Source organism: Dendrobates tinctorius, unplaced genomic scaffold (genome assembly GCF_039654945.1).
Source record: "Dendrobates tinctorius isolate UK_male_01 unplaced genomic scaffold, ASM3965494v1 ptg000004l, whole genome shotgun sequence".
NCBI lineage: Eukaryota > Metazoa > Chordata > Amphibia > Anura > Dendrobatidae > Dendrobates > Dendrobates tinctorius.
This window is the reverse complement of record NW_027361672.1, coordinates 4,530,386-4,544,554: the sequence shown is the minus strand read 5'-3', so window position 1 is coordinate 4,544,554 and position 14,169 is coordinate 4,530,386. Positions and strand designations below refer to the sequence as shown.

At 43.7% G+C, this 14,169-nt stretch overlaps 1 protein-coding gene across 4 annotated transcripts in view; it reads right to left on the bottom strand.

The window, feature by feature from the left end:
- CDKAL1 (CDKAL1 threonylcarbamoyladenosine tRNA methylthiotransferase) overlaps window positions 1–14,169 on the bottom strand; it is a 1,068,031-nt gene that overhangs the window by 923,027 nt on the left and 130,835 nt on the right. For all 4 annotated transcript variants that reach the window (XM_073566117.1, XM_073566115.1, XM_073566114.1 and 1 more), the window contains exon 5: window positions 12,377–12,461. In XM_073566117.1, coding sequence (XP_073422218.1) covers window positions 12,377–12,461 — 85 coding nt within the window. The remainder of the gene's footprint in view (window positions 1–12,376; window positions 12,462–14,169) is intronic.

The window sequence follows — 14,169 nt, the reverse complement described above, 5'->3', positions numbered from 1 at the left end:
CTACCACAGATTGAAGAGTCCTTATCTTCCCTGGGACAACAAGACACTTCTCTACCCTAGATCTAGCCAGTGGTTATTGGCAAGTACCGATGTCCGAACATGACAGAGCGAAGACGGCCTTCATACTACCTATGGGTCTGTTTGAGTTTAATAGAATGCCGTTTGGGCTGGCCAACGCTCCTGGAACTTTTCAGCGATTGATGGAGAGGTGCTTGGATGACCTGAATTTCAAAGCCACTTTGATCTATCTAGATGATATAATTATCTATGCCGCCACGTTCGAAGAAGACCTTCAGCTTTTGGAGCAAATACTGAGCCGGCTCCAGAGACATGGACTGAAGGTAAAACCGTCCAAGTGCCATTTTTTCCGCACCCAAATCAAATGCCTAGGACATGTGGTCTCTGCGCAAGGAGTACGTCCGTCCCGTGAAAAGATTTCAGCAGTGCAAGATTGGCCCACCCCGAAGACTGTCAAGGATGTCTGGTCTTTTCTGGGAAAAAACAGGTGCTATCGACGGTTCGTGAAAGACTTCACTCGCATCGTGAATCTGTTATTGGAGATGCTGAGGAGTTCTGTCTGCAGCCAAAAACCGGGAAATCCAGTGGGGAAAACGGCAGGAGAAAGCATTACATGCCTTGAAAGTGGCTTTTTTTTTTTTTTTGAAACATCATTTTTATTGATTTTGTAATGAAGTTGCATATTACAAGTTATAAATGTTGCATTGAATTGTTACAAAGAACATATTTAAAGGGAATCTGTCACCTACCCTTTGGCGGGCGATGAAAACGAGGTCGGTCCGGTCCGATGGGCGGTGTTCCCGATGTGTGCCGCCTCCCCATCCTTAGAATCATAGAATCATAGAATCATAGAATCGTCGAGTTGGAAGGGACCTCCTGGGCCATCTGGTCCAACCCCCTGCTCAAAGCAGGATTCGCTAAATCATCCCAGTCAGATGTCTGTCCAGCCTCTGTTTGAAGACTTCCATTGAAGGAGAACTCACCACTTCTCGTGGCAGCCTGTTCCACTCATTGATCACTCTAACTGTCAAAAAGTTTTTTCTAATATCTAATCTGTGTCTCTTCCCATTCAGTTTCATCCCATTGCTTCTAGTCTTTCCTTGTGCAAATGAGAATAAAGTTGATCCTTCTACAATGTGACAGCCCTTTAGATATTTGTAGACAGCTATTAAGTCTCCTCTCAGTCTTCTCTTTTGCAAACTAAACATTCCCAAATCCTGCAACCTTTCCTCATAAGACAGGGTTTGCAGACCGGTCACCATTCTGGTCGCTCTTTTCTGAACTTGCTCCAGCTTGTTGATGTCTTTTTTAAAATGTGGTGCCCAAAACTGGACACAATATTCCAGATGAGGTCTGACCAAAGAGGAGTAGAGGGAAATAATGACTTCACGTGATCTAGACTGTATGCTTCTGTTAATACATCCTAGAATTGCATTTGCCTTTTTTGCTGCTGCATCACACTGTTGACTCATATTCAGTCTGTGATCTATTAGTATACCCAAGTCTTTTTCACATGTGCTGTCACTTAGCCCTATTCCTCCCATTCTATATATGCTTTTTTCATTTTTATTGCCCAGATGTAGTACTTTGCATTTCTCCCTGTTAAAAACCATTCTGTTAGTTGCTGCCCACTTCTCCAGTTTATTTAAATCTTTTTGAATCCTCTCTCTCTCTTCTCTAGTATTAGCTATCCCTCCTAGCTTTGTGTCATCAGCAAATTTAATCAGTTTACCCTCAATTCCTTCATCTAAATCGTTGATAAAGATGTTGAACAATACAGGGCCCAGGACAGAGCCCTGTGGTACCCCACTTGAGACATTCTTCCAACTGGATGTGCAGCCATTTACGACCACTCTTTGGGTCCGATCACTAAGCCAGTTATGAATCCACCTAACAGTTGCCTTGTCCATTCCATACTTAGTCATTTTATCAATAAGGATTGTATGAGAGACTTTGTCAAATGCTTTGCTGAAGTCAAGATATACTATATCTACAGCATTTCCTTGATCCACCCAATCAGTGATACCGTCATAGAAGGAAATTAAGTTAGTCTGACATGACTTATTAGTTACAAACCCATGCTGACTCTGTTTAATCACTTCATTCTTATCCAGGTATTGACATACATGTTGTTTAATAATTTGTTCAAAGATCTTTCCTGGTATAGAAGTCAGACTCACCGGCCTATAGTTGCCTGGGTCCACCTTCTTCCCCTTTTTGAAGATAGGAACAACATTTGCTCTTCTCCAGTCTTCTGGCACTTCTCCTGTTCTCCAAGAATTTTCAAAGATTATGGAGAGGGGTTCAAAAATTTCTTCTGCTATCTCCTTCAGTACTCTGGGGTGTAATTCATCTGGACCTGGAGATTTGAATTCATTTAGGTTAGCTAAGTGTTTCCTCACTATCTTTCTGTTTATAGATATCCTGGATTCTTCTATTCCCTTAATAGGACAGTGAATAACAGTTGATGTTGCATTTCCTTTCTGAGAGAAAACAGATGCAAAATAGGAATTTAAAAGTTCAGCCTTCTCAACATCCTGTCTTACCATTTCATCATTTTCATCCTGTAAAAATCCTATAGCATCTTTGACTTTTCTTTTACTTTTGACATATCCCCAAAATCCTTTATTATTGCTTTTGACATCTCTTGCAAGCCTCAGTTCATTTTCAGCTTTAGCTAATCTGATTTGTGCCCTGCAGGTTCTGCAGACAGCATTATATTCTTCTTTAGATATGCCTCCCTCTTTCCATTTTATAAACATTTTTTTCTTCCTTTTTAGCATGTGCTTAAGTTCTGTGTTCATCCATCCTGGTTTCCTTAAATGCTTCCTATTCTTCCCTCTTTTCGGAATTGTTAACAACTGTGCTTTGAGAATTTCATTTTTCAAGATTTCCCATCCTTCCTGGACATTTTTGTCTTTAAGGATATCCAGCCATTGGATCCCTCCAATTCTCTTTCTGAATCCCTTAAAATCTGCCTTTCTGAAATCTAACCTTGACGTCTGAGTCTTCACAGGTCTTCCTCCTCTAGTTATCCAAAATTCTAAAATAGCATGGTCGCTACCTCCTAGGGTCCCAGCCACTTTTACCTCCTCAACCATTTCCTCCCTGTTTATAAGGATTAGATCCAAGGTAGCAGTTCCCCTTGTTTTCTCCCTTACCTTTTGGAAGATAAAGTTGTCAGCAAGAGAGGATAAGAATTTCCTTGACCTGTTAGTTTTGCCCGAGAGAGATTCCCAACAAATGTCTGGATAGTTGAAATCTCCCATGACAACTAAGTCATATTTTTTGGAGAACTTGGCCATCTGATGCATAAAGAGTTCATCTATATCTTCGGCTTGCACAGGCGGCCTGTAGTAAATGCCTACAATGGTGTCCTTTCCATTGTTCTGTCCTTGTATTCTTACCCAAACAGTTTCCACAGAACTCCCAGTCTCTGAAGCTTCAATCTCTGTGCAGATATACGCGTTTCGAACATACAATGCGACACCCCCTCCTCGTTTATCAAGTCTGTTTCTTGCAAATAAGTTGTATCCTTCTAGTCTTGTATTCCAATCATGTGTATTGTCCCACCAAGTTTCAGTGATTCCAATTACATCATATTTCTGTTCCTGTGTTAGTAGTTCCAATTCTCCTTGTTTGTTGCCCATGCTTTGTGCATTAGTATAGAAACATTTTAGTTTGTGATTGGTTTCTCTTTCTCCAATATTTTTATTAATTAGATTCTTTCGTCTTTGTTCTTCCTTTCCACTTCTAATAGCAGAGTTCTCAATAGCATTTGTCAGGTGTATGGCTTTTTCTGGTCTTTTGCTTCCCTTCCCATGTTGTTCTAGTTTAAAGCTCTCCTTACAAGTGTAGCAAGGCGACTTCCAAATACATGCTTTCCAGTCTTCGTAAGGTGCACCCCATCTCTAGCAAGTAGTCCATCGTATAAGTAGTTCACTCCGTGATCCAGAAATCCAAATCGTTGCTGACGGCACCATCGACGTAGCCAGTTGTTCACCTGCAGAATCTTATTCCACCTCCTTGTTCCATGGCCATCCACTGGGAGGATGGAAGAGAAGACCACCTGCGCTCCCAGTTCTTTCATTTTCTTGCCTAAGTCTTCAAAGTCTCTGCAGATGGTTTCCAGGTCGTTTCTTGCGGTGTCATTTGTCCCCACATGTAGTAGCAGGAATGGGTAGTCATCTGTAGGTCTGAAGAGTCCTGATATCCTGTCAGACACATCTTTAATTTTTGCACCTGGAAGACAGCACATTTCTCTTGTAGTTATATCCGGTCTGCAGATAGCGGCCTCTGTTCCTCTCAGCAGGGAATCCCCCATGACCACCACTCTCCGTTTCTTCTTCACAACATTTTTCTTTCTCCATCCAGGAGGACTCTGAAGGCGTACAAGGTTGCTGTTTGTTGGCAGAGTCTTATCCTGATGTATTTCTTCATCGTTTTCCTGCGTGAGAGCCTGGTACTGGTTTCTGAGCAGTATGGGTGCTGACTGCCTCCTGATCCTCCTGCTTCTCTGGGTCACATGTCTCCATTCCTCTGTTTCTTCAGGTGCACTTCGAATTTCTTCTCTTTCTGTAACATGAAGAGATAATTCTGCTCTGTCCAAGAACTCTTCACCTTCCTTAATGATCTTCAACGTAGCTAACCTCTCTTCGAGATTTTGCAACTTTTCCTCCAACAGGGACACAAGCTTGCATTTGTGGCATGTGAAGTTTGGCTTTTCCACTGGTAAATCTGTGAACATGTAGCAAGAAATGCAGCTCACCAAATGGCTCCTGGCCTCTTCCATCTTGAGATTTCTTAAAAACGATGAAAGATGAGCCAAATTTCGCGCGCCTATCGGCGCGCGGTTTTTCCGATTTCCTCTTTTCAGCTGCAACCGCCAAAACCCAGTGATCGTTGAGCTCGCGGAGACTCTTCACTTATCCCAGAAGGCACTGGGAATATGCAAATGATCTCCTCAAGACTCTTCCCCTGGTTTTCCGATTTCCTCTTTTCAGCTGCAACCGCCAAAACCCAGTGATCGTTGAGCTCGCGGAGACTCTTCACTTATCCCAGAAGGCACTGGGAATATGCAAATGATCTCCTCAAGACTCTTCCCCTGGTTTTCCCCGGTTAACTAGGCCCCGAAACACAGCAAAATACTTCCGGGGCTTAGTTAACCGGCACATGGGCAGTCAGGCTTTTCGGCTTTGCCCGCAGTTGGGCAAAGCATACGGCGCATGCGCTAGCTATGAATGCCTAGCGCACGCGCAAAAAGTGGCGTACACCTACTCCAATTCAGCAATAACCTGCGGACGGCGGGCAAGGATGGGGAGGCGGCACACATCGGGAACACCGCCCATCGGACCGGACCGACCTTGTTTTCATCGCCCGCCAAAGGGTAGGTGACAGATTCCCTTTAAACATGCTTATCACCTAAGCCTGAATAGAAGCAAAAATAAACTCAACAAATATAAAATTATCAAACCCCCTTATGTCCACATTTTCATAGATTACATTGACAAATCCGACACCTTATCTCCAGCTCCACCTTATCCTCCATATAGCTCATATAACACATTTCAGTTTACCCAGATTACCACGCAAATCTTCTAATAGATACCAATCCGAATCCACAAAGGCGCTCATTTAAGTCTTGAATTTCTCTGGTCAGTGACGTTTCTATTAACACTCTCCATTTAAAAAAAAAAAATTGTCATTTTCTTTGTTTCTCTTTTTTCCAAAAATAAGACCGATGTTAAACCTTACTTGATCTCTTTTATCCCTGGGAGTGTTTTAGCTAGCCAGTGTTGCAGAATTAGATGTTTTGTCACCATTGCAATGGTGTGAAACAAGTCATGTAGCCGTCGTAAAGTGAAACAACAAACACAATGGATCTACTTCTACCCATATCTTCAGATACATATCCTGGACTTCAGAGTTCTTGTGTCCTGTGACATGACCACAATGCATGTTCTGTGTCTGTTTTGGGCACTGTACATTTTGGGCAACTTGTCTGCCTATCAGGATTCTGCAGAGTTGGAGGTATATTGAAGTCACATATTAATGACCTCATCACACCATCTTGTCCTAAAATGCAGCGTTGCTGGGTAGTTTAGCTGGAATCTGATGTTGCGTTTAAACAACAGAATGCATGCTTCGGTGAATGCCCTTCTCCGTGTCACCTCTGCTGAATAGTCTCCAAATAAAAGGACTTTGTGTCCCTGAATTATCAGTGGTCGCCTTCTTCCTTTATAAGCCCTGAGTATTTCTTATCTTTAAAGTTCAAGTACTTTGCCACTGCCTGGCATGGTCTCGGGGCTTCCTTGTTATTCTGTTTATTCCTGCCCCTCTCAGTCTCAGAGGCCTCTCTGGGGGGGCCTATCCTGTGTGCACGCTCCACTCTGCAGTTATGTGACAGTCCCAGTGCTTTTGGCAATTCCACCTCATAGATATCATTTAGCTGCTGTGTGTTTGTCTCTGGGAGGCCTATCATTTTCAGATTGCTTCTGGGGGACCTGTTCTCCAGATCCTCTAGTTTAACCACAGTGTAGGAGGCTTGTTTCTTTAAGTCACTGACTTCTTTTTCTAGCTGAATAACTTTGTCCTCTGCCTCAGAGATTCTCTGCTCGGCTTCCTGCAGTTTCTGATCCTGACGAGTCATCTTGCTTTGCAGCTCTTTAGTGGTAGATTGGATCATGTCAGCCACTGCCTGCTTAAAGTCTTCAGCAAGGTATGATGCCATTTCTTTTGCTAGCTGTTTATAGTTTAATGAGCCATGGGCATGTAGCTGCGTTTCCAATGTGCCTCCTATATCCACTGTCTCCCCCTGGCTGAAATTTCCTTTTTTCTCTGTGGCTTCCTCCTCCCGTTCTACCTCCTCATGTGCTTGCCCTGTTTGTGCCTGTGTCTCTGTCGCCATTACTGTGCTCCCACTCTGCAGGCCTCCTCCGACCTCCTCCTCCATCTGCTCCTTCCCTGCGCCTCTCGTGACAAACCGATCCATGTTGCGGACGATCCCGAATGGTCCCACGATTATCCCAGTACCTTTTGTGAGTCAGGGCTCTGTGTAAATGCAGAGTATTTGCGGCGGTCAACAGGAGCTCCCTCACATGCGTCTGCACATGGCGGCGCCAGAACAGGAAGTTGAAAGTGGCTTTAAAAGAAGCACCCATCCTGGCCTACGCCGACTTATCTTGGCCCTTCATTCTACATACTGATGGAAGCTTGCATGGACTAGGAGCCGTGTTGTCGCAGGATCAGGACGGGAAGGAGGGAGTGATTGCTTACGCAAGTCGTTGTCTTCATGAATTCGAACGGAATCCGGACAACTACAGTTCATTCAAGTTGGAGCTGCTGGTGTTAGTGAGGGTTATGACAGAGAAGTTTGCGGAATACCTGTCAGGGTCTGAAGTTCTGGTGAGCATCGACAACAACCCAGTGGCCCACCTGGAAAACGCCAAGTTAGGGGCCCTGGAACCACAGTGGGTGACAAGAATGGCTAAATACCGATAAAAGATCACCTACAGAAGTGGAGCAGAAAAGACTCAAGCAGATGCATTGTCCAGCGTGACATATTAGAAGCCTGGTCCTAGCCGAGACACAGAACTTGAGGCTGAAGAGGTCCCTGGGTTCCGGAGTCCTGCCAGGACGTTGGCAGTCACGCAGGAACATGTACAAGTGGAGCCCCAGGTAAATGTATTGGGACAGCCTCGGGATGAGTGGGTGCGGATTCAACAGGAAGATGGAGAGCGTTGCCGAAAGCCCTCCCTTAGTTCATAGCGATTGTGAAGAAGAATATCCAACACTACTGATAGTGAGGCCGAAAGGAGAGCTAATATCCGAAACCCCTGGAACGTCAAACTCCTGAAAAGGCTGCTTCACCAGAACTGGGCACGTCCTTGTCAGTTCAACCTGATTTAATTACTCAAATAGATTTGACATAAACTTTTAGTTTACGACGTTCTGAAGGTTCAACAGCAGGAAAACCCCCTAACCACTTTCATCAGGATCATTTTGTTTGGCGACAAATCGTTCAAGGAATGAGAGAATGTCAGCGCTTACTGCAGGAACTCTCGCCCTTGGAATGGCGAGCACAAAGAGTGGGGAAATGTAAGGAGAAACCCGGACCAGGCCTACCTACTCCGTGACGGATCCGGAACTGTCGGGGCTGTCACCCAGGTTTCACGGGGGAAAGCTTAAAGCCCCGGACCGACCTCTGCACCTGGAGTAGGGGGCGTGGCTAAGATAAAAGGGCCACAGCGCGCGGCAAATCAGTTAGTTGCCGTGGGAACGTGCATCGCGCAGGAGGGCAGTCTCAAGGCTTCTGCAGGGGACCAACTGCCAGAGCGGGCAAAAACCAGCAGAGGATAAAAGCTGTTAACAGAGACTGCAAACAATGACGTACCTGGTCCCCGCTGACATCGCTGACCATGAGTGACAGGACGCCCAGTCAGGACATAAGCCTGCTCACGTGCCGAAGGGAGAATTGGGACACCCGCTGTGAGAGATTTCCCTTTGTACCTGAATCGAGTTGCTCGTTGTTCCTGTATGCTGACAGGGGGAAAGACTGCTCTGTCTGGCACATTGTTTCCTGACACACCGATCGGACCACAAGGAATCACCGTCTCCGCCAGGAGCCAAGAAGTCATCTTTTCCAGGATTACTCCGGACCACGAGGAATCACCTTCGCCGCCAGGATCCAGGACCCCTTATGCACCACTGCTTTGGCGCCAACGTCCAGATCCTGAACGATCCGCATTCTGAAGTCGTCAGACCGATAAGTTTGCCATCCTTGAACTTCCTACCCAATGCTTCACACCTGCTTCCCCTGAGTTATGTCCCCTGTGTTCCTTTATACTTTTTTATCTGTTTTCTCCCTGCGAGGAGTATACCTGTTAAATTAAACCCCACATTAACTCTTGCTCTGCCTCCCACCCGTTACTGCATCTTCCTACCTGCTCACACTTCAGCACCCTGGTATCTCCAGTATTAGATTAGATGGACAGGGTGGATGTAACACCACAGCCTGTGTCACTACATGGTTTCCCATCCTCCACCATGCAGGGGCACTGACTTAATCACCACTCCTGGCCGTGCTGCAAGTTCCTTGTCCTCTGCTTGCTGTGCATGTTTCCTGGCAGCATGCTTAGGGAGCGCGTGAACTACATGGTTCTTAAAGAGACAGTCCATGTGCTAATCATGTGTCTTCAGACAATTGCTGAAAGGTACTTAGTACTTAAGGCATCCCCACTTGTTAGGAGGTACCTGAGCAACATTCTCCTTTACTGTTGGTGCAACTACTAAGTTGCCAGGTCCTGTCCAGTTTCTGTCTCTGAACAATTTTCCCAGGGTCTGTATGCCCAGGCCTGGTTGGGTGTTCGCTTAGCCAAGCTTCTCCACGCTCTCCTCGGTCCACTGTACAGTGGGTCCGCAAACCACGTGCGCCTCCTGCACGCGTATCAGTGGACAGCAGTGTAAGCAATATTTTCTTATTTCAGCATCTCTATTATTAGAACAGATAGACAGTGTGGACAGAAGTGTTAGTGGCCTCTTCTTACCTCAGCACTCCTACTATCTCCAGTATTAGATCAGATACACAGGGTGGACAGCAGTGTGAGCAATCTCTTCTTACCTCAGCACAAAGTATGGCCACTATTAGATCAGAATATTGACTGGGAGCACATCTTCCTACACATGAGGGGGGTGACATTCTACTACACATACTCACAGGCACCTGTTTTAACATTCTAGATCATGTTTCTGTTAGTGTAACAAGACTGAGCTCATTTTAATACTGTTGTGATTACTTCTCTAGACAATACTATTGTGATTTGCAAATTAAAAGTATTTAGGAATTGGTTTATAATGACATTTCCTTTCATTATTTACTTTTTTCAATTCCCAGAGAACCTCTTGAAACCGTTTTAATTTTAGCATCATAGAATAATAGATCTTTATCCAAGCAAGAAAACAAAATACGGTAATACAAATTATATGAATACTGATTTCATGGACTAAAACAAGCAACTCTTTAGAAAATATAATACTACACAGCAAATAAAAATGTCATTTTGTTCAAATACATGATATTTTGCTCATAACAGTTCAATGACTTTCACAGATAAAAAACAAATGAAACACTGAATAACTAATCGGATTAATAGGCGTATAGGACCAATGGATTAACCTCACCATAATGCAGTCAGTAAGAAAAAGCCAAGGGCTTGAGAAAGAACTACATTTTTGGCTCAATGATCTAATACATGAAAAGAAATCAAATCACAAATTCTTAACCAAACATTACAGACAAACTTGATTTAAGAGCTGAATGATAATGGGAAGAATATCAATGCTCCAGTTCTGTTTAGTTTATATAGAAATATGTATTCAATAGATAAAATTTAAAAAAAAAACAAAACCTTGGATCATTTTTATGCCATAATCTGTTGTTTACCAGCACAGCAGTATGCGAACTTCTCTCATTCCTCACTGCAGCAATTCAGATGTACATTAACAGAATGGGGAAAGTTTAATGCAACTTTGTATTTTCACCCGAAAGTGACTAATCCCCAAAAAATTTCTGAAGACAAAACTATGTTGAAAAGGAACCAGTCAGAGGAAGAGTGAACAAAAATGGTATTACTTGCAGCCATAGTGGTGATCTGCAGGTACATACAGTTTTAAACATGTGCAGCAGTCTAAATTGAAATGTGACAGCAGGGAGAAAAACATGTTTCATTCTCCCTGTAACCGCTTGCCTCAATTCACTGGGCCAATGCTGGGATTCGGGAACAGTCAGCACTGTCTAGAAAGCGAACATTCTGTAATGACACCCACCGCTTATTGATTGACAAGCTGCTCTATAGCACATGAGTAAAGCAGGAGGATGTCAATCAAGGACTGTGGGGGGGGGGGGGAGAGAGTGATTACAGCATGTACTGAGCTCTGAGTGTTCCCTGCCACGGCACAGATATGATAGCTAGTGAGGGGCTGCAGGGATTCCCTTTATATGCATTTGAAGCACAAGATACACACAAGGTGTTGTACACTGCACCAGTAGTGTGCAGTAACGTGGAAAGCCACAAGCATTTTAAAGTGATATTGCTATATTTTCTTGATTCATTCTTCATTGCAATGTTTGGAGGTGCAGTTTTTTTACAAGTAAAAAATTGGCAGGGTTTTATTCACCTGTCTCGATTCCAGGGAGTTTGCTGTGGTCGATACCGGATTTGTCAAGTATCGTAACCAGGTGAACTTTTGTGACATCAACACTCTTGGACTTTTAACTGTGAAATTAAGCTTTACATACAGTTACCGTGTGTTTTGCAGCTTGCCTCATCATTCAGTTCTCTTACCTGGCAATCATCTCTTCAGAAAAGTTATGTTTGTTTCTCAACCATCTGCATTTACTTCTTCATTCAGAACTGTTGTAAGCATTATGAACTCCTGGCTGGTGGTGTTCACACTTAATGCTACTGCAACAGAGTATCTTTACTACCAGCAGTATGCCAATTTATCACAGCTATCTACTCTCTATAACAACTTTGTCTGCAACCATTTGCTTACTGCAAGTCACGGACTGTCTACATACCTACAGTTTCTCTATATGTCTACACTCTTAGCTCAGTGTCTTCTGGCACTTCATGCCCCTTGTCTGCCTGCCGTCCAGATCCTTGCTAATCCAAGTGCCATCCATCAAGTCCTGCTCAAGGGGGATATCACTTTTTGCTCTCACTTTTGGTTTTATTTCCTCACCCTGACCTAGAACCCGCCTCACTAGGTGAGCCAATGACACTGGGTAAAGGGCCAGTCACACTAAGAGATATCGCTAGCAATATCGCTATAACTAGTGACGTTATAGCGATATTGCTAGCGATATCTCTGTGTGTGATAGTTACCTACGACCGGCTCCCCCGCTGGTTATCGCTGATCGCGCGAGAACGTTCAGGACTGTTACTCGTCGTCAGCTTCCTGCTGTGACAACGAGCGACGCGTGGAGCCGGGCGGGAGGACGCAGGATCGCCTGCCTGGTGTGACAGGTAAGTAGCGACCCCCATCCCCAGCGATGTCGCTGGTGAGATCTGCCTGTGTGGCAGCTCACTAGCGACCACTTAGCGATGTACCAGCGATCCTGACCGCGTCATATCGCTGGTCGGGATCGCTGGTACATCGCTAAGTGTGACAGTACCTTAAATGTGGTGTAACAAGGTGGCCACACAGAGGTAATCCACCAGAATGGGAACACCTTCTACTGACTCATGAAGACCCTAAGAAAGGGATCACACTCAATGGCAACAGTTTTATAGGAAGCATTCACATTAAGATTCACAATCTACGTGGGTTTTACAACTATTTAAAGTCAATTCCTTACCTAATCGAGTTTCTAAAGTGGTCTTCAGCCGGACTTTTCACAGTGCAACTATTCAGTAGCCACAAATCCGCTTGCTCGGCATGCTCTGCAGGAGGAAAATATTTTTTATAAACTGTGCAAAAAGATTTAACAAGAAAATTACATTAATGACAGAATAATCAACTTCCTATTACAGAAGGTGATAACATAGGTGTTGTTGTGGATGGGAGCCAAAATAAGGACACAAACTTCAGAAACACACTAACACACTATGGCAATAAGAGGTCCACAATGGCCTGTTTTCGTTATGAAGAGTGACCACATCCATGTCACAGAGAGTGAACATAACCCTGAAGTCGCTGCGTCTTTTTTCAGTAGTATGTTTTAGTAGATATGTCTTTTAAAGGTTTCCTTGTTCAATACTTGCACTGCGGGTTAATTATTCATAATAAGCAGGAGAAAAAAAAACATTTTACACAAACCTTTCCTCCGCACATTTGTTTTCAAGAGACATGGCTCTGTAGAATTATGCCACTTTTCAGTTTACTGCCAATCAAACAAAGTGTAAAAAGCCAGCATGCAAATATTATGCAAAGCAACGGTGATCAAAGGTACAGTGATTCATAAATTCCAAAAAGTAAAATGTTCAGTTTTTCATGCCCTAACTTAAAGCTTTCGTGCAGACATTAGGGCAGCAAGTTCAACAATTTTGAAATCCTCCTCTGCAGGATGAAATGAATGATCGTTATCTAAATAATCTATATAAGCATTCTAAGTGCAGAACCAGCTGGACGCGGTCCAACACAGCAAAACAGACTAGCGTGTTCTCCTGAAATAACCCAACCACATCACTAAAATATAAGAAAACTTTCAAAGTTTTGAAAAACCTCCACAGGATTAGCTATATATATATATATCTATTGTAAGTAACAAATCACATGCAGGCCTTAACCTCCTCCTGGGACTCCACTGCCTTTCCACGTCCTAATAGAATTGTCCATTAGGCCCCTTCACACTTAAACATGCACCCATAATAATCACTGGGGCTGTGAGCGCTCAGTGAGACCTGATGACGATGATGAATGCAGTCACTACCTGTGAATAATGGTAACTTTATTGCTATTCTCAAACGTTGGAGCTGGATGTGGGTAACGTGGACTACATCAGAGCTCCATGGACACATTTAACAAATAAACTGGTGTAAGAGGGACTCACTCTCGTGTTTACTTCTGTCTTTTTCAGGTATCCATTTCTGGACTACATCAGATTTGGTGGATTACTTCGTACCTACATGTTTTGTTTCTTTTGAATAAAATGGTGAACGAAGGGATAGTGTGGAGGAGTCTTTATTCAAATAAAATGTTTTTTTTTCCTGTTTGTGTGTTTTTATTTTTTTTTACTGGGTTAAGTAATGGGGTGGCGAATAGACACCGCTCCATCATTAACTCCAGGGCTTGAGGACAGCTGTAATTTTTGACAAATCACAGCTGACATGAACCCGAATATCGTTACCCTGATTGCCACCGCTCCAGAGGAATCTAATGTGATGCATCAATTCTGGTGTGGCAGCAGGCTGGTATTTTTAGGCTGAGAAGGGCCCAATAACCAGGGACCTTCCTAGCCTGATAATATCAGTTCAAAGCTGTCTGCTTTACCTTGGCTGGTTATCAAAAATAGAGGCGTCCCCACACCGTTTTTTTTCTATTTATTAGCTAAATATAAGTACAGTAAACTACACACACACAGAACTAATTATATATCTCTTCTACCTAGCTGCCCTACATCTATTTATAAAGCAAACTCTATCTTTAAAC